The sequence below is a fragment of the Cebus imitator genome, unplaced genomic scaffold, assembly GCF_001604975.1.
Source record: "Cebus imitator isolate Cc_AM_T3 unplaced genomic scaffold, Cebus_imitator-1.0 Scaffold675, whole genome shotgun sequence".
NCBI lineage: Eukaryota > Metazoa > Chordata > Mammalia > Primates > Cebidae > Cebus > Cebus imitator.
Genome location: NW_016107990.1, coordinates 594,183 through 613,729, shown reverse-complemented (window position 1 = coordinate 613,729; position 19,547 = coordinate 594,183). Strand labels below are relative to the sequence as shown.

At 34.1% G+C, this 19,547-nt stretch overlaps 1 protein-coding gene across 13 annotated transcripts in view; it reads right to left on the bottom strand.

The window, feature by feature from the left end:
* Positions 1-19,547, bottom strand: part of LOC108295996 (S phase cyclin A-associated protein in the endoplasmic reticulum) — a 232,553-nt gene that overhangs the window by 86,366 nt on the left and 126,640 nt on the right. For 11 of the 13 annotated variants that reach the window (XM_017518368.2, XM_017518364.2, XM_017518373.2 and 8 more), the window contains 6 exons: positions 15,913-16,175; positions 12,823-13,053; positions 8,235-8,405; positions 7,229-7,304; positions 6,995-7,112; positions 6,620-6,731 (listed from right to left, as the gene is read on the bottom strand). In XM_017518368.2, the coding sequence (XP_017373857.1) occupies positions 6,620-6,731; positions 6,995-7,112; positions 7,229-7,304; positions 8,235-8,405; positions 12,823-13,053; positions 15,913-16,175 (971 nt within the window). The remainder of the gene's footprint in view (positions 1-6,619; positions 6,732-6,994; positions 7,113-7,228; positions 7,305-8,234; positions 8,406-12,822; positions 13,054-15,912; positions 16,176-19,547) is intronic. The other 2 variants (XM_017518366.2, XM_017518372.2) reach the window with 1 other exon arrangement.

Below are 19,547 nucleotides of genomic sequence, written 5' to 3'. Positions count from 1 at the left end.
AATTGCTATTTAATGTTGTTTTAAGAAATTAACTCCTTAAAATTTTAATTCCTTGAAACAGCCTCAAATAGAATAAACAAAAGCTTGTTCTGTGCTCCAGGAAATAAGATTCACCACCAATGAAAATAAATTACAGAAAATCAGAAATTGGATCAATATGTATGGGAAAAACTAACATTTTAATTGAATTTTTTCTCTAAACAATGTGTTGAACCATCCAACAAAGTATGATACAAAAATAGCACTATACTAAGAGCCAGATGACATGCCCTAAAAGCCTTATCTCTGCAAATTATTGGTTGTGTAACATTGGAAACAGCCTCTGCTAGATTTTTTTTACCTCTATAAAATGAGGGTTGATACCTGCCATGTGTACATCACATTTATTGTGGTGATCAGATGACATCACTCATGTGAAACAGTGTTGAAAACAATAATCTATCACACAAATGGAAGATGAAATTTGCCATTAAAATTAATTAAAGGGATACCTACACTGAGAAAATAACCAAAAAATATCTGAACTCTTGTATACTTTCATTAATCTATGATTTTCTTGCATGAATACTCAGAGATCATATTTAGATATATGAAAATATGCTGTAATTTTGCTGTTAAGAAACACAGTAAGAGGAGAATTGTTGTGTTAGAGCACTTCTCTTAAGCTAAAATTAAAACACTGACTCCTATAGAACCCCACAAGAGACTGTTTTTCATATATAATTTGTTCATCTATATGACAAATTCTTGAGAGTCAAGAAAAAAAATCACAGAATTTTCTTACAGACCGCTTTGCTGCAGTACAAGAGAATCCTGCGTTACCTAATACATTTTCATAAATATTCAGGTTATGTCAACCCACTATTTCTCCCAAATTTAAACTACACACTAAAAGTAATCCAAATAATATGCTCAACCTATGCATATTTATACTACTTTCTAGTATCAGAAGGTAACAAAATAGCCCTTAGTCCATTTTGAGTTGATTTTTGCATATGGTGTAAAATAAGCGTCAATTTCATTCTTTTGTATGTGGAAATCCAGTATTCCCAATACCCTTTGTTGAAAAAATTATGCTTTCCCCATTGTATGTTCTCAGCACCTTTGTCAAAGACCACTTTCCCATAATTGCATGGGTTTATTTCTGGGTTTTCCATTAAGTTCCATTGGTCTGTGTGCATATTTGTATGCCAGTGCCAAATTGTTTTGATTACTACACATTTATAATAACATTTGTAGACAGTGTTATGACCATAGCCTTTGTTCTTGCTCAAGATTACTTTTGATCTTTGGGGTCTTTTGGAGCTCCATATGAATTTTAGGACTGTTTTCTATTTCTCCAAAACAAAATGGTTGAGATTTTGATAGAGATTGCACTGAAACTGTAGATCACTTAGGGCTATATGGACATTGTAATAATATTAATTCTTCTAATCCATGAACACAAATATCTATTTACTTGCTGTTTTAAATTTTCTTTCATAAATTTATAATTTTCACTATACAAGTATTTACCTCTCTGCTTAATTCCTAAATATTTTATTCCTTTTGTTGCTAATAAAAAGAAAACTGTTCCCTTACTTTCTCTTTCACACAGTTCATAGTGTATGGAAACCTGATTTCTAAGCTGTTGATTCTATATCTTGAAACGTTACTGAATTCATAACTATTTCTCAAAGTTTTTGTGGAATCTTTAAGATTTTCTATGTTTATGATGTTATGTACAAATAGACAATTTTAATTCTTTCCCTTCCCATATAATGCATTCATTTCTTCTTCTTGCCTGGCTGCTTTTCCTTGTATTCCCAGCACTGTGTTGGAGAGAAATGGTAAAAGTAGGCATGCTTGCCTTTTACCAGATCATAGAGAAAAAGCTTTCAGTTTTTCCCAATTATGATATTAACTATGGGTTGTTTATATATGGGCTGTCTTAGTCTGTTTTGTGCTGCTATAACAGAATATCAGAAACTAGGTAATGTATAAAGAAAAGAAATTTATTTATCATATAATAGTTCTGGAGACAGGAAGTCCAGTACCAAGGTGCTGGCATCTGATAAGGGCCTTCTTACTAAATGAACCCTGGAGGAAACCAAGAAGGCAAGAGAGGGCAAAGGGGGGCAGGGGCACTAAAGGAAGCTGAATCCAACCTTTTATAAGGCAACCACTCCCGAAATAAGGACCCACTTCCACAACAAGGTATCAATCCATTCCTAAGAGCAGGGCCAACATAACCTAATCCCCTCTTCACAGACCACCTCTTAATATTGTTACAATAGCAATTAAACTTCAATATGTGTTTTGGAGGGGACAAACATTAAAACAACAGCATCTTCCTTTACTGTGTTGAGAAAAGTTCCTTCTATATCTATTAAGAGTTTTTTTCATGAAAGAATGTTGAACTTTGTCAAGCGTTTATCCTACATCTATTGAGACACTCATATTTTTTGCCTTTCATTGTATTAATGTAGCATATTGCATTTACAGATTTTAGTATATTTCACCATGCTTACATTACATTCCAGAGATAAATCCCACTCAATCATGGTATGATTGTTAATGTACTCTTGAATTTGGTTTGCTAGTATTTTAAAGAGGATTTTTGCATCTATATTCGTCTGGAATATTGGCCTGTGGTTCTCCCCTTTCTTGTGTTATCTCTGTCTAGATTTGGAATCAGAGTGATGCTGGCCTCAAAATACAAGTTTGGGAGTCATAAGAGACAGAAAAAACTAAATTGTTTTTCCTACTCTCACCTACAATACAGTAACAATTCTGTTCACCAAGATTTTTAGGGTTTTTTTTTTCTCACACTGACCACTTCTCTGACACCAGCTAGCTGTCTTATAATTCAATCTAATTCTGACATTTTCTACCTGTTCCCACAGATTAAGGGCTCACTCCCACAAGACTGCCCCACAACTTCAGATGCTAATCACAAGTCCCAAGTTCTGAGCCATACTTCTGACAAACCAGCTATAAATCTGGCACTCTCACAACTGTCTCCTCAAGTTTGATTAATTTGCTAGAGTGGTTCACAGAACTCAAGGAAACACTTTACTTATTATTGACAATTTATTACAAAGGAACTCTTAAATGATGCAGACAAACAGCCAGATGGAAAAGACGCCTAGGGCAAAGTGTGAAGAAAGAACACGAAACTTCCATGCCCTCTCCAAGTGTGCCACCTTCCAGGCACTTCCACATGTTTAACAACCCAGAAGCTCCCCAAACTCTGTTCTTGGGGTATTTAATGGATACTTCATTACAGAGGCATGATTTATTAAATCACTGGCTTTAGCCATCAACTGAACCAGGAGGTCAAAGTTCTGGTAACCAGCACCAATTCTGAGGCTATCAGGGACACTACCAAGAGTAACCTCATTACAACAAAAGATGCTCCTATCACTCAGCAAAGCCCAAGGTATTTAGAAACTCTGTTTCAGATGCACTGTTTTCTTACCACTCAAGAAATTACAAAGATCATAGAAGTTATCTGTTGGGAACCAGGTTCAGAGAACAAATATTGAACAAAAAAATTCTCCGGCTGCTGCTATCTACCAGAGTTTTAGGAGCTCTATGTCAGGAAGCAGAGGCAGAGACCAATAGAATATTTCTTTTTTTTTTTTTTTTTTTTTTTTTGAGACGGAGTTTCGCTCGTTACCCACGCTGGAGTGCAATGGCGCGATCTCGGCTCACCGCAACCTCCGCCTCCTGGGTTCAGGCAATTCTCCTGCCTCAGCCTCCTGAGTAGCTGGGATTACAGGCACGCGCCACCATGTCCAGCTAATTTTTTGTAGTTTTAGTAGAGACAGGGTTTCACCGTGTTGACCAGGATGGTCTCGATCTCTTGACCTCGTGATCCACCCGCCTCGGCCTCCCAAAGTGCTGGGATTACAGGCTTAAGCCACTGCGCCCGGGCTAGAATATTTCATATTTCATATAAATGTTCCCTCTTCTTTTATTTTTCAGAATCGTTCAAGAAAGGTTGGTACTACTTCTCCTTAAATGTTTCTTAGAATTCATCAGTTAAGCCATTTGGCCCCGGGCCTTTTTTTTTTTGTCAGCTTCTAATTACTGATTCAATCTCTTTATTTGTTATTGGTCTGTTTAGGCTCTTTATTTCTTCTTGATTCAGTCATAGTGGGTTGTATATTTCTAAGAGTATATCCACTTCTAAGGTTATACAATTTAGCAACATATAATTATTTGTAGTAGTTCTTTATGATCCTTTTTGTGTTATCCATTATAATGACTCTACTTTCATTTCTAATTTATTTTCTTTTTTTTCTTAGACTAAGAGTTCGTTGATATTTTTAATCTTCCCAAAAAACCAACCATTTTGTTGATTTGTTTCCTATCATTTTTCTCTTTTGCATTTCAATTATTTCTGCTCTAATCATTATTTCTTTACATATAGTAATTTTGGGGTTAGCTTGTTTCTTCTTTTTCTAGTTCTGTGAGTTAGAAAACTAGGTTGTTTGAGATCTTTCTTCTCTTCTAATGCAGGCATCTATCACTATAAACCTCCCTCAGAGTCTTGCTTTTGCCACATCCCACAAATTTTAGTGAGTTATATTTGTTTTCATTTGTTAACGTATTACTTAAATTTTCCGTTTCCTCTTTTACCAAATAGTTGTTCAACCATATAATGTTTAGTTATCACATTTTTGCTAATGTTCCTATTTTCTGTTATTGATTTCTAGGTTAATTCCACTGCGGTCTAAAAGATATTAGTACGATTTCCATCTTCTTAAATTTCTAAAGACTTGTGTTGTGACCTTACACGTGATCTGTTCTGGAGAATGTTTCATGTGCACTTGAGAAGAATGAGCATTCTGCTGATTTGGGGGTAGAAAATCTTATATATATTTCTTAGGCACATTTAGTGTACAGTGTTGTAAGTCAGCTATTTTTTACTGATTTTCTTTTTCTTTTTCTTTTTTTATTGTGATCCCTTGGAGGAGAAGAGGCATTCTGGTTTTTGGAGTTTTCAGCCTTTTTGTGCTGGTTTCTTCCCATCTTCATGGATTTATCTACCTTGGGTCTTTGAAGTTGATGACCTTTGGATGGGGTCTCTGAGCAGATGTCCTCTATGTTGATGTTGAAACTATATCTTTCTGTTTGTTAGTTTTCCTTCTAACAGTCAGGCCCCTCTGCTGCAAGTCTGCTGGAGTTTGCTGGAGGTCCACTCCAGACACTGCTTGCCTGGAAAGCACTGGGGGGCAGGGGTGGCGGGGCTGCAGAACAGCAAAGACTGCTGCCTCTTCCTTCCTCTGGTAGCTTTGTCCCAGAAGAGTACCCACCAGATGCCAGCCAGAGCTCTCCTGTATGAGGGGTCTGTCGGCCCCTGCTGGGAGGTGTCTTCCAGTCAGGATACACGGGGGCCAGGGAGTCACTTGAGGAGGCAGTCTGTCCCTTATCAGATCTCGAGTCCTGTGCTAGGAGATCTGTTGCTCCCTTCAGAGCTGCCAGGCAGGAACATTTAAGTCTGCTGAAGCTGTGCCCACAACCCTTTTCCCATGTGCTCTGTCCCAGGAAGGTGGGGGCTTCATTTATAAGCTTCTTGATAATCCCCTTTTTGTTTTTGTGTTGTTTTCCTGATTCTGTACATTACTTATCTGTGTTCTCTTACAGTTCACTGACCATCAACAGTTATTCCTGGATCTTCATTTGTTTGGGTTGCTTGCTGGATATTTATTGTGTTCCCTTGGTGGTGTCAAGTTTCCCTGATTTTTCATGTTCCTTGTATCCTTGCATTGCTGTCTATGCACTTAAAGAAGCAGTCACCTTGTCCACTCTTTGAACCGGCTTCAGAAAGGATAGTCAATTGCTCAGATGGGAGCACTGACTTGGGGGAAATGAAGGAGCATACAGTTGTACTAAGCCTACTGGCACACAGAGTGCCAAAGTGTGGGGAAGTAGAACTCTTGGTCTGTATGTATGCATTGGTATGGCAGCTACAGGGTGTAGGCAGTGGCTGCAGGCAGCACCTCTGTGTTAAGAAGTGAGCACCCCTGGCTGGGTGGGAACCAAGGCAGGTGATGGCAGAGGCCAGGTGGAGTTTGGTTGCAGGTATACATGTGGCAATGGGGACCATGGCCAGCTGTGGCCATGTGTATGCATGGCTATTTGGCCAGCTGCATATGGACATGCATTGACAACAACTGTGGGACAGGGCGGTAGCTTGCATTCCTATTGCTGAAGGGGTTGGCTGCAGACACATAAACAGAAGTAAAAATCAGAGCCAAGAGCAAGGACCAGAGCTGACCATGGGAAAACACACTACAAACTGATAGTGTTAGGCTCCAAACTTGTCCTATCAGGGCTTTCTACACTTCAGACAAATCTCCCCAAGGAAACCCGCTGATGAAAATGGCAAAAGACAAGTTCAGGTTCAATAATCCATGCTAACCCTGCAAAATATCAATTTACTAGATAATTTCAAAATGACAATTTTTTATAGCTAACCTTCTTGGATCAACAGATTAAAATGTCTTTATTTCCTAGCAAATCTAATTATTTTTATGGTTGTTTTAGCTTCTCTCAGACCAGAAGTGCAGTTGAAATTAAGCCCACCAACTTCAGACTATCATTATTTCCTAAAAAAATTAAAACTCACCCTTTCTAACAATTTCTGAAGCTTTAATGTTTTCTCTTCACGTAATTTTTCCCTTAGCTGCTGTGCTTTCATTTGTTTTTCTTCATGTTTCTTCTTAGATTCTGCAATTGTTCTATCAATACAAACAAACAGACAAGAGACATGAAATGTTTACATGATAAGGCCAGAAAGAGTGTTCTTTAGGCTTCTTAGTTCTTCAAGTATGCAAAACTAATTTGCCCCAACATTTCAGGAAAGCTTTGTTACTTTCCAAAGGATCTGAAACTGTCCTAAAGTAATATGCCCAAAAATGCCATGTAGCAATTTTATTTAACAGCCAAGAGTGGCCGGTTTCCTTCCTGTGACCCATTTCAAATTAAGTTTCAAATGCCGGACCTTTTACGAGAGGGTGAAGAAAGTTTTTCATGCATGTGAATTCCATGTCCTGGAGGTCTAGCAGGTTCTTCTTCTACAATGTCCCCCCAGGATGTATTTTGGCGCCAAGACTCACGAGCTGTTCGGAAAGGAAAAAAAAATAACTATTATTGTTTAACCACATAGGTCGAAAGAACATTTGAGAACAAACTTTTAAACCCTGTACTACACATCCAATATACATATACACAATACCTTCATAATCTGCAAGGACATCATTCCAGTCCATGGACATACCACAGAAAGATACACTCCCACTGCCCATACTGGCCTAAAATATAATAAGAGAAGTTGAAAAAAAAAAGCTTTAAACATAATTATAACTTTAGAAAATGAACTATACATGAAAATGTCCTACCTATTGTTAATATATTTCATTTAACCAACAGCTGAAAACCAGAAAAAAGATAACTACCAGGACAATTATAGTAACTACCAACAGCCTATAAATTTTAAGAGCCTAGCAACCATTAACAGCAGAGACAAATGAAATAAATTTAAGAAATATACTGGCCTTATCCTATTATTATGTAAATACTACATATACAAAGCACATACTGAAAAATTAAAGTTTAATAAATGAATATGTACAACATTTAGTTGTTTTTATTCTTTAACAAATTCCCATCATTAACATATATATCCTAAGCACTTAGTAACAGAAGGCAGTGTATCATTTGCTTTTTTGTTAATAGAATACAAAAGTAAAATACCTTAGATTCCTCTTCACTCTCTACAAATTATAATCTGAGTAATGATGAGTTCTTACTTTAAGTCAGATTCAATTTTTAATTTTTTTTTTTAATAGAGATGGGGGTTTCACAATGTTGCCCAGGCTGGTCTCAAACTCCTGTCCTCAAGAAATCCTACTGTCTTGGCCTCCCAAAGTGCTGAGATTACAGGCAAGTGGCACCACGACCAGCCCAGGCTCAATTTCTAGACTAGTAAAATAAGAATAACAACTTCTAACTTGTCAACTGTATCATACCTGAAAATGCTTAGTTAACAGTAAAGTGCTAACAAAAGATTTGCTGCTGTTTATTATATAAGTCTAAATCACCCTACAAATAATAGTTATTATTATTGAAGATGATTTTTAAATAATTTTAAATAGGACTAGATGGACTCCAAGTCTTTCTGGATAATTTTGTTTCTAAATATAAATTTTGAATAGCTAACGTTAAAAAGTCTTAAAGCTCACAGAAAAATCACTGTCATTGTCCGTTTCAATGTTAATATCATTGTTTTCTTCAGCTTCAATTTCTCTAGTTAACTGTTCTTCTTCAGCAATAGCACTAGCAATGGCTTCTTCATTGGCCTTTTCTAGACGATCTGCTAGCTCTTCTTTTTTAGCAAGGACTTCTGCCATGGACTATAAAGTTAAAAACACATAAACAAAAGAAAAATCATCACTTGACTAGAAAGTGATCATTTTTTATGTTCTAATCATGAACTCAACAATATACATAGAATAGTATTGATCTAGAATCAGAAAACCTGGAGTTCTATATAGGCTCATCCACTTACTAGCTGTGTGCCTTAGAAACTTCTGAAAAACCAAGAACCTACTTGGTATTCCACCAAATGGAACAATAATCAATGACTTACCTTATTTACCAGACAGTTATGTATGAGAAACTGTGAAGTTATATAAATAACAGGTATTATTAATGACAAAGTGTGAATTTCATTTGAGTACCAAAAATCAAAACAATTACAGATTGAATATACTCATTAAATGTAAAACCAGAATAGTATACTATAATGGGAACATGGAAAGAATATATGCCATATTGGTAATGATGATTTCTGAACATACATAAACCTAACTTTTAAAAATGCATTATAAGTAATAATATGCAAGAGAATCATTAATTAATAAATCCTCATGAGATGCTAAAGATATATACTATAAATCCTAAATCCAACACTGAAATAACAAAACAAATATGTGTGGTTAATAAGCCATCAAATGAGACAAAATGAAAATATGAAAAAATTAAAAAGGGAAGGAAGAACACGATTAGAAGAGAAAACAAATAGTAAAACGGTAGATTTAAACAAATTATATCAATATTTACATTACATGTAAATATAACATGTAATAGGCAAAAATTATCAAACTGGATAAAAAATTAGATTAAATTACATGCTTCCTATAAGAAAAAAAATGGATTACAAGTAAAAGATCTACAATAACTAAAAGAAAGCTGAAGTATTAACATCAGACACAGATTTCAGAGCAAAAAATATCACCAGGAATAAAGAAGACCACTTTATAATAATAGAAGAGTCAACTCATCAAGAGGTCAAAACAATCCTAAATGTTTACAGACCTAACCGAACTTCAAAATATATAAGGCAAAATCTTATAGAAATGCAAAAATAAATAAACCTAATGAGAATGTAAAATGATTGGAAAACTGTCTGGCAGTTGGTTAAACATAGTTAAACATAGAGTTCATATAACCCAACAATTACGCTCCTAGATATATATCCAGGAGAAATAAAAATGTGCCCACACAAAAACTTCTATGTAAATACTTAAAGCAGTGCTATTCATAATAGCACAGTAGAAACAACCTAAATGTCCAACAACTGATGAATAAAATGTGGTATATTCAGTGGACTATATTATTTGATCACAAAAAGGAGGAAAGTACTGAGACAGACTAAGACATGAATGAACCTCTAAAACATGCTAAGTAAAAGAAGCCACTCACAAATAATCACATATTGTATTCAATTTCTATGAAATGCCTAAAATAGGCAAAAAGCATTGTAGTGGTTATCTATGGCGGGTGTGCATGGAGTGAAAGGGAGTAACTGCTAATGGGCACTGGGTTTCCTTTTTAGAGTGATGAAAGAATTCCAAAGCTGATTATGGTGATGGTTGTACAACTCTGTGAATATACTAAAAAACAACAGTAAACTTGAAACAGGTGGGTTGTATTATATATAAATTATTATCTCAATAAAGTTGTTAAAAAAAAGATTAGATTCACAGTTACATTCAGTGATTTCAGTACCCCTCTCTCGGCTGACAGAAAAAGTAAACAAAAAACTAGTAAGGATATAGAAGACCTGAACAATACTATCAATAAAATTGATCTAGGTATTTTCTCAAAAGAAATAAAAACGTGTTCACCCAAAGATGTATACAAAAACATTCATGGCATCTTTATTCATTTAAAAAAAAGACATAACTCAAATGTCTCTGGGCAAGTGAATGAACAAACGCTGTGTTACATGCACATAACAGAATACTAGTAATGTTAATGAACAGAATGAAATATTAATACACATAGCTACATGGATAAATCTCAAAATAAACATGTTGAAAGAAGCCAAGCAAAGCCTACACAATTCAATTTATATAAAATTCTGAAAATGCACACTAATACATACTAAAATAAAGCAGAACAGTGTTTGCCTAGGAAGGAGGTAAAGGGAAGGGCAGAATACAAGAATTAAAAAGGAGAGGGGGAAAACCTTTGGTGGTAATCACTATGTTTATTATCTTGATTACAGTGATGGTTTCATAGATGTAAATACATGTCAAGATCTATCCATTTACACATTTTAAATGCGTAAAGTTTGCTAAAAATCAATTATAACCTCCATAAAAGTTTTAAAAATATAAATGCTTCAGCCTCAGTTTATATATGTGCTCTGGCCTAAAGCCTAGGCGTTGGTATCTTTTAAGGCTTCCTTTCCCCCCTCTACCATGCTCCCTGCCCTAAAACACACAGATTGTGCCTAGGTAACAGAATGGGATGGAGAAGTTTAGAGGAGAGACTATTTCTATGCATTATAAGCTCTTCTCTATAAACCCAAAAGCACTATAGCAATTAACTATTGTTAATGTGCCATAAAACTCTGTAAGGAACAACAATTAAAATCTAAATATCAGAGTTGAATACATGTAAGTTTGCAGACAGTGAGCTCTCACATGAGCCTTCTCTGTTTCCTGTCTCAATTTTATCTTTCCCCAGGCTGTAATATTTCTGTTAGTTAATATCTGAAGACCTGAAAATATTCTAACCTTGTAGAAGAGTTTACAAGTAAAATAGTGATTCAATTAATCATTTACAACTTTAACTATTTTCACATGGTGAAATACAAATAAAATATCTGCATATATCATTAGTTAGAAATTTTCTAAAATTTCAATAAATATTGAAAATGTTAGTAAATCCAATGCAAGCTGGGTTTTATAACAGTACACATTTATAATGATGGCAAAAGTTGACCTTAGGTAGAAAGATCTCACTGTGATTGTTTTTTGCAAAAGTTTCTATTAAATAAGCAAATGGCAGATAACTTTAAACAGCTATGTGACAATACCATACTGAGAAAGAATAGAAAAAACAGTTGTCTCATCACTACAGGAATTCTCTGTAATTCTCCACTTAGAAACTAAACAATAAGGTGCTTATCTAGAGCAACCCACACAAATGTTTCTGTCAAAACAAACCAAAAAGTATTCTTAAGACCTCTAAGAATACGCGAATATTCACATTTAAAGCAGAACTTACTTTCTTTCAAGTATGCAAATTCCTCAAAATAACCAAAAAGTTTTATGACTCTGCAAGTTTATATATGTGATAAAAGTAAAAATAATGAGGTAAGAATTTTTTATTATACTTTAAGTTCTGGGGTACGTGTGCAGATCTTATAGGATTATTACATAGGTATACACATGCCATGGTGGTTTACTGCCTCCATCCCCCCATCACCTATGGAGGTAAGAATTTTTAATTATTTCATGCTTATTTAAGTATGGGATACTTTTCCTCTTTTAAAATTTGATTCTCACAGAATCAGACTGCAAAATATACAATTTGATATCCAACTACCAAAACAAACTAAAAAAATTACCAAATTTCACCACATACAATAAGCTTACTACTTATTTGACCATAATATGTTCAAAATTTAAAAATATTCATTACCAAAAGACACAAGATAACAATTGTTCTACTTTATTAAAATAATTTAAACATTTGTTTTTTATATCACTATAATCTTTATTTTCCTTTTTACGCTTAACCCATATCAAGTTTCATCTCTATTCTTACCTCTATAAAATGTATAATTTCACCTAATACCATCTGCTGTTAAGATCTTTCAGCATAAGGCATTAAATTTTAGAATAAACTAATTAAGTAATTTTTCACAGCTTTTTATATGTGCCTATTTGGAAAGTTAGTTTTTAAACAAAGTTAGCATGATTTATTCTGGATTATCCTCCAGTCAAGTATCTTGATACTAAAATGAGCAATAGGAAGAGATGGGTAGAAATAAGTTGTCATCTAAAATCATAAACTTATAAATAATCACAAATCAATGCACTTTTAGAGATTCTGGAATAGGGATGGTAAATAAATCTCATCTTAAAGACCAACTCCAAGCAAATGAAAGTAGCTGTCTAAAGCACTCTGTTAAGAAAGTTTTTAAAACTAAGGCTAGCAGACACCATTTCCCATCTATCAGAATGCTATGTGTAGCAGCAAAGACTTTATTGTTACTGATTTAGATTCTTAATTCTTGGCTAAAGGTCATTTGATCAAATCACATACAAACAATGATTTGGAACAAGTCACTTAACTCTCACAGTCTCACTTTCTTCCTCTAAAAAACAAGAATCTCAACTATATGAAAAGATTACCATAAGAATAAAATGTTAAAAATAAACAACATATATAAAAATGCTTTGAAAAGTTATTATTATTGGGCTTTATGCCTCTTAAATATATTTACTCAGAATTCTGATAAGTTGTTCTTACCAAGTTAGCAGCACTCACATTTGAAATATCTGAAGGGTCCATTTCATTTTCTATTCTTGCTTTCTCTCCTGGAAATTTTTCTTCATTTACTTGCAAAGGAGGTGTACTAGCTTGCTGCGTAACTGAAACACACTCTGTATCAATGTGGACAGTAGATATTTCAGAAGTTGGTGTATAATTGTCTTGAATGCTGCCAGAATTCTTCACATCATCCAATGTAGTCACTGTGAACTAACAAAACATATTTATAGAATGAATCAGAGATAATAAAAAAATGCCAACTATTCCACTCTAGAAGAGATATTTTGCTTAACCTATTAACTGTAAAGAGGTACTTGACTGGATGACAAAATTTACTTATCCTTTTTGTATGTTTTACGTGTAACAAAAGGACAGGGATCATTAAGCACAAATTTTACTTGCATGCCTACTATGTACTGGGCACTGTCCAAAATATTCTAAGAAATTAAGCAATTTATACGGTAATTTTCTTGTAGGCCAATTTGTGATGAATATTTTGCATCCCTCACGAATGAAATCTAGTCACAAGTATGAGGCATTCATTGTGTTATACAACCAAAAGTATTCACATGGTCTTTTGCAAAAACAGTCTAATACCAAATGAGGACATTCAGCACTTTTGAAAAAATCCTAGAACCAATTTTTACCCAAAATATATTTGGAGGGTATTTTACACAAAAAAGTAAAACTTGTTCTCTTCAGATAATACTAACGTGATCTCAAAGTATCTTTGATAAAAATTCATATGGTGCATGATACCAATTCTCAGATCTGAAAGAGAAAAGTATGATCTAAGGGTAAAGACTAAAAGCATGCAGTGTCTCATTACGAGAGTCATACACTTTAGATTTAGATATCTTCCCTATTCCCTTTTAGGAATATTTAATACCAAACCAAGAGAAATATAAATACAATATTAAAAAATGAACACTGGCTTAGGCTAAATACATATCCATTTTTAAAAAACTTTTCAATAGAGTCAAGCCTTTATTTTTACTTTCTAACAGGGTGCAGAAAGAATGGTGCTGTGTTTTCCAATGATACTCCAAGTTAAAGAACTAAAATCTAAAATTGTGAATTTAAAACTCACATCACTTCTTAAATAAACATTAGATAAACATTGCAGTGGCCATAAACCACCTCCCGCCAGTTTGATTAATTATTTATACAAATATCAAACTTGGCTAAGTCTCATAAACTACTTTAAAAATTCTACTATTGGTCAAAACTTAAAGTGTCCCAAAGTGTTGATTTTAGCATAAGCATTATTTAAATTATATAACATTGTTTATATTGTTATCAACATTATTTCTATGACAGTCACTATGGTTTATAATCTTCTTCGCAATACTTACATTAGCATTACTTATGTGTACAATACTCAATCCCACTTATTAAAAAACTCAGTAACATTTATAAAACAAAATCAAAGCTAAACTATAAAGACCTTAATATGTTAATTCCATCTTTCGAATGACAGTGGAGAAAACAAGTATCAGCTTGGCTGCCATCAGCAGTGAACTTTTATACTGAAAACTTTTAGCAATAGTTTAATTGTTCAAAAGTTCTATGTACATATTATTCCTGAAATCTCAATAGCATATAGATTTATTCACTACACATAACTGCATAATGTTTATACTGTTTTTAGCTGAAACAGCAAAAATGCTAGCTGTTTGTTAAGTAATATAAAAAGTAGTTTATTCACTAAGTATCTCTAATGTAGCTTACATACACTAAAGATTTTCTTAAAGTTACATCCAACAAATATATACTAATTACTTCCTATGCGTTTAGGACTCTTCCATATTGTGGGAAATAAAAAGCAACATAAAATACTGCCCAGAAGGAATATGCAATCTCACACAGGCATAAAACAAATACACATTGAAGAGTTTATAGATCAGAAACAATGTTAAAAGCCATTCTCATCAGTAAAGGAAGACAAGGAATTTAAGAAGCATTTCCAGTTGAAAAAAAGATCCTACACGTAAAAAGAGAGAGAGTTTTAAAAAGCAGATACTATTCTACACCAAAGATATTACAACCATTTTACAACTAATCTATTTAGTTCCTACAGTATGATATCTAAAAAAAGTTCCTATATTTCATTAGTCATTTCACACAAAATTAGACCAACTGAACATAAACCTTTATATAAACAAATACCTAAAAGTATAAACTAGTTTATCAAATAAGTAAAATAAACATCAACTCAACTAACAGAAGAAATATTTGGAATATTAACTTTAAGGAATTATATTAAATATTAGCAAATTATACTCAATTTTCAGTACGTAGAACAAGTTCAAATTTTAACACTGCAAACGAGGCACAAAGACACTGCCTTAAGTTAATAACAAACCTAGCCAAATTGATATCACATGCCTCTAGATGTGACACTAAGGACAATCACTTTATTCCTATCAAATATGCATAAGCTAAATTGAATTCTAGACAAACAATGAACCAAGGACAATGTACAAAAAAAAAACCCTTACAATGTATTCTTCAAAACTATTAATGTAATAAAAGACAAAGAAAGACAGGCTCAGGAACTGTATCCAGTGAAAGATATTAAAGAAACATACCAAATGAACTGTGTGATTCCACATTGGATCCTGGAGGAAATTCTATTTAAAAAATCATTGGGAAAACTAAAAAACTTTAAATATAGACTATAAATTAAATAATACATATATATGTCAAATTCTTTGAATTTTATAATTGTAATGTGGTTATATAAATAAATTTCTTTGCTCTTTGGAGATTCATGCTCTAGCATTTAAAGGTGAATGCTTATGATGTTTGCACATTACTCTCAAATATTAAGCATTTAATGTATGTGTAACATGTAATAAGAGAAAAGAAACACTGTGGCAAAATGTTAACTTGCGAATGTATGTGAACAGTGTGGGAGGAGTTCACTGTTCTATTCTTGCCACTTTTCTGTAGACCTGAAATTTTTCACAGTAAGTTAAAAAACGAAGCACTAGACTAAGACATTCCAGTACACACATACACAAATCCCTTTTAAAAAGACAGTAAAAGGATTTTCAAATGTACTACCTGCGTTTTTTCGGCAAGAGGATGGTCACAAGAGTGTAATGAGTCTTTGGGATGAGATTCTATAGTATCAGAAGATCCATCTCCAACAAATTCACCTTTCCGTATGCTTTCATTAGGTAAAAGACATACATTTTCTTTATCACTGTCATCCTTTGATCTTGCAGCTTCTGTTGCCAATGAAACTTTTGGCATCACAGCTGTTGATCGAGAACGAATAGGCCTTCCTCGCTGAACAGTCTCCCATCCTTCAGCATCTTTTCGTTCTATGAAATTAAAGAAAAAAATTAAAATTTCTTTAGATGATAAAAGTATTTGGAAACCCATAGAATAAAAACATTTTCCAATTTAATTCCCAACAAATACAACTAATATACAAACATGGCAGTAACTATTGTACAAATTGTATATTTGTATATACATATTTAAATAATGTATGTATAATTATTCCTACTTTACAAATGACAAAACTGAAATTCAGATTAAAGCTTATTTTAGACTATATAGTCAGTGAGTAGTAATAAATATTTAAAAAGTGTATACTATGTGTGAGCACTGTTTTAAGTGCTTTATTTATAGTATCTCTTAATCTTCACAACAATCCTATAAGATCAGTATTATCATACCCATTTAATCAGTGAGGAAACTGAGACAAAGAGAAATTAAGTAATTTATCCCAGATCATACACAGAGTAAAGGTAATGCCAAAATGCTAGTCTAGGTACATTGGTTCTGGTGTCTATCCTAATGGCAATATAAAAGCTGTCTCTTCATCTTTCAGAATCCACACATCTACCTCCAAAGTCCAAGTTCTTTTCCTCTATCCTAGCACCAACAGCATACCTTGACTTAAACTATTTTTAGGATCATAAACTTATAAGATATTAATTGATAGCACCCCAGAGGATCTAGTCCAATATTTCATCACATATGCTGGAAACTAAGGGCTTATGTTCAAAGCCACACACCAAAATAGCCTAAAATAAATAAGAATCTTTCTCTAAAATACAAATACGACAATGTGGAGGTATTTACATGTAAAGTGGTGCTTATAGCCCCAATTTAAAACTCTTATTAGCTAATTACAGTTTTCCAAAACTAATGTAAAGAATTCCAGTTCTGGCCAAAATGAAGTAACCATTCCATCATTTTGGGCCCTCCATCTTACAATTAAAAACCCTAGATAAAACACATGAAACATAGGAAGACTCTGAGAGACAGACAACAGTACATGCCTTGGATTTGGAGGACTTGAAAAGCAGCACAGAAGTGAGTTCCCTGGGTTTCCTTACTGCCTCCTACGTATTTCAGACAGGATGCTGCAGAAGTCTCCAAAACATCAATAGGCATAGACAGACAGAATAGGCATCAAGAAATGCCTGTTCTGTCAAGACAAAGCACAGAAAAAAAAAGGGTAGGCTAGAAAAACAGAAAATTGCTTTAGCAATATCTACTCTACTGCAGCTAAACACCAATGTAACCAGTGTTCTCCACAGTTTAAGCAGGAGTAAACTGGGAGCTTAACTTCCATCTCCCACCTAACAGAAATTGATGGCACCCCGATTCCCCTATCCAAGTAGCATCAGCAGGGCCCAATGGTGAGCAGAGCCTCCTCTCACATTTGGTATCAACAACAGTGTGAAACAGAACTAGCTCCTACCCTCACCCATTATCAGCAGGGCCCTATAGAAAACTGAGCTTCTACTACAACCAGCATCAACGAGGCAGAAAAAATAGTGGGGGGCAGATTTGTTTGGCACTGGGATTCCCCCTTTCCTTATATCAGCAGGGCCCAGCAGGGAGCTAGGATCCCATCCCAACCTACAGCAACAAGGTGATATGAGTCAGTTCTGCTTCCACTTCTCCCCTCCTTAGTGTCAATGTGGCCAAGAAGAGGGGTGAGCTTACAAAACCAGAAGGGGGAAAGGAAGAGATGCAAGTTGGTTTGCTACTTTTGCTGCAAAGGTGTCACAAGACCAAGAACAATCTCAGGACCTATGAGACAATAATTGTGTCACCAGAGTCCAAGAAAAAGAGTATAGGAAAAGGAAATACTTTTCAATACTAAAAAAGTATTAAAAAAATAATGGCTGAAAAATTTCTAAGTTTAGTGAAACAGACAAAGAAAAATCACAGACTAAAGACAAAGAAAAATCACATGAACTTAGGTGCAAAAAATTTCAACAAAATATTAGTATATCAAATATACCAATATATATACAGAATTATAAGCTATGACCAAGTGAAATTTATTCCAGGTATGCCATCCCAGTTCACCATTCAAAAACCAGTCAGTGTAATTCACCATTGTCAATAAGCTAAACAAGAAAAATCATGTGATCGTATCAACTGATATAGGACAAGCAATTCACAAAATCCAACATCCACTCATAATAAAAATTTGTATTAAATCTTAATAGAGGGTAACTTCCTCAACTTGATAAAGAACATCCACAAAAGTACCTACAGCTAACATAATACTTAGTGATGCAAAACTGCTTTCCCCTCAGATCCAAAACAAGAGAAAGATGTCACCTCTCACCAAGCTTATTCAATAGCTTGTTCAATATAGAACTCAACATTCTAGACAGTGCCACAAAACACACACACACACACACAAACACACAGGAAAAAAAGACATACAGACAGGAAAGAAAGAAATAAAATTGTCCCTATTTTCAGATGACATAATAGAAAATCTCAGAGAATATACGTAAGAATTATACGGGTTCAGTAAAGTTGCAGGATACAAAACTAACACTCTAAATGTCCATTTCATTTCTATATACTAATAATAAATGTGTGGAAACAAAAATTAAAAACTTATAATGATTTCATTTTCTTTTTGTGATTATAAGTCCAACAAAAAAGTATAGAATGTCTATCTTGAAAATTACAAAATGCTAATGAAAGAAACGGAAGGCCTAAAGAAATGGAGGGAAAAATCATGTTCATAGGCTGCAAGATTCAGCACAGTAAAGATACCAATTCTCCCTAAATTGATCTATAGTTGTAACTGTTCTCTAAAACTCCCAGCAACATTTTTGATGTAAATTTATTCTAAGATGTATATAGAATTACAAAGGACCTAAAATAGCTAAAAACAATTTTGAAAAAGAGAAAGCAATCACTTTACCCAATACTAAGGCTTACCACAGAGCTAAGACAGTATAGAATTGATAGAAAAACAAACATATAATCAATGAAACAGAAGACAGACCCAGAAATATACCCACATTAATATGGCCAGCTAATTTTCTTTTTGAAATTGCAAATGCAGTTCAACAGAGAAAGAAAATAATTTTCCATTTATTTATTTATTTATGACAAGGTCTTACTCCATCCCCCAGGCAGGAATGTGGCGATCTTCCAGAGCAGCTGGGACCACAAGCAGGTGACACCATACCCAGTTAATTTTTTATTTTTAGTAGAGGCAAGGTTTCACTATGTTGCCCAGGCTGGATGCAAACCTCTAGGCTCAAGCAATCCTCCCACATTGGCCTCCCAAACTGCTGGGATTACAGGTGAGCCACCATGCCTGGCCAAGAATTTTCAACAAACTGGTGGAGTAAATGAATATCCACAGGCAAAAAATAAACCTTGACTTAAAATGTACATTTTATACAAAAATTAACTCA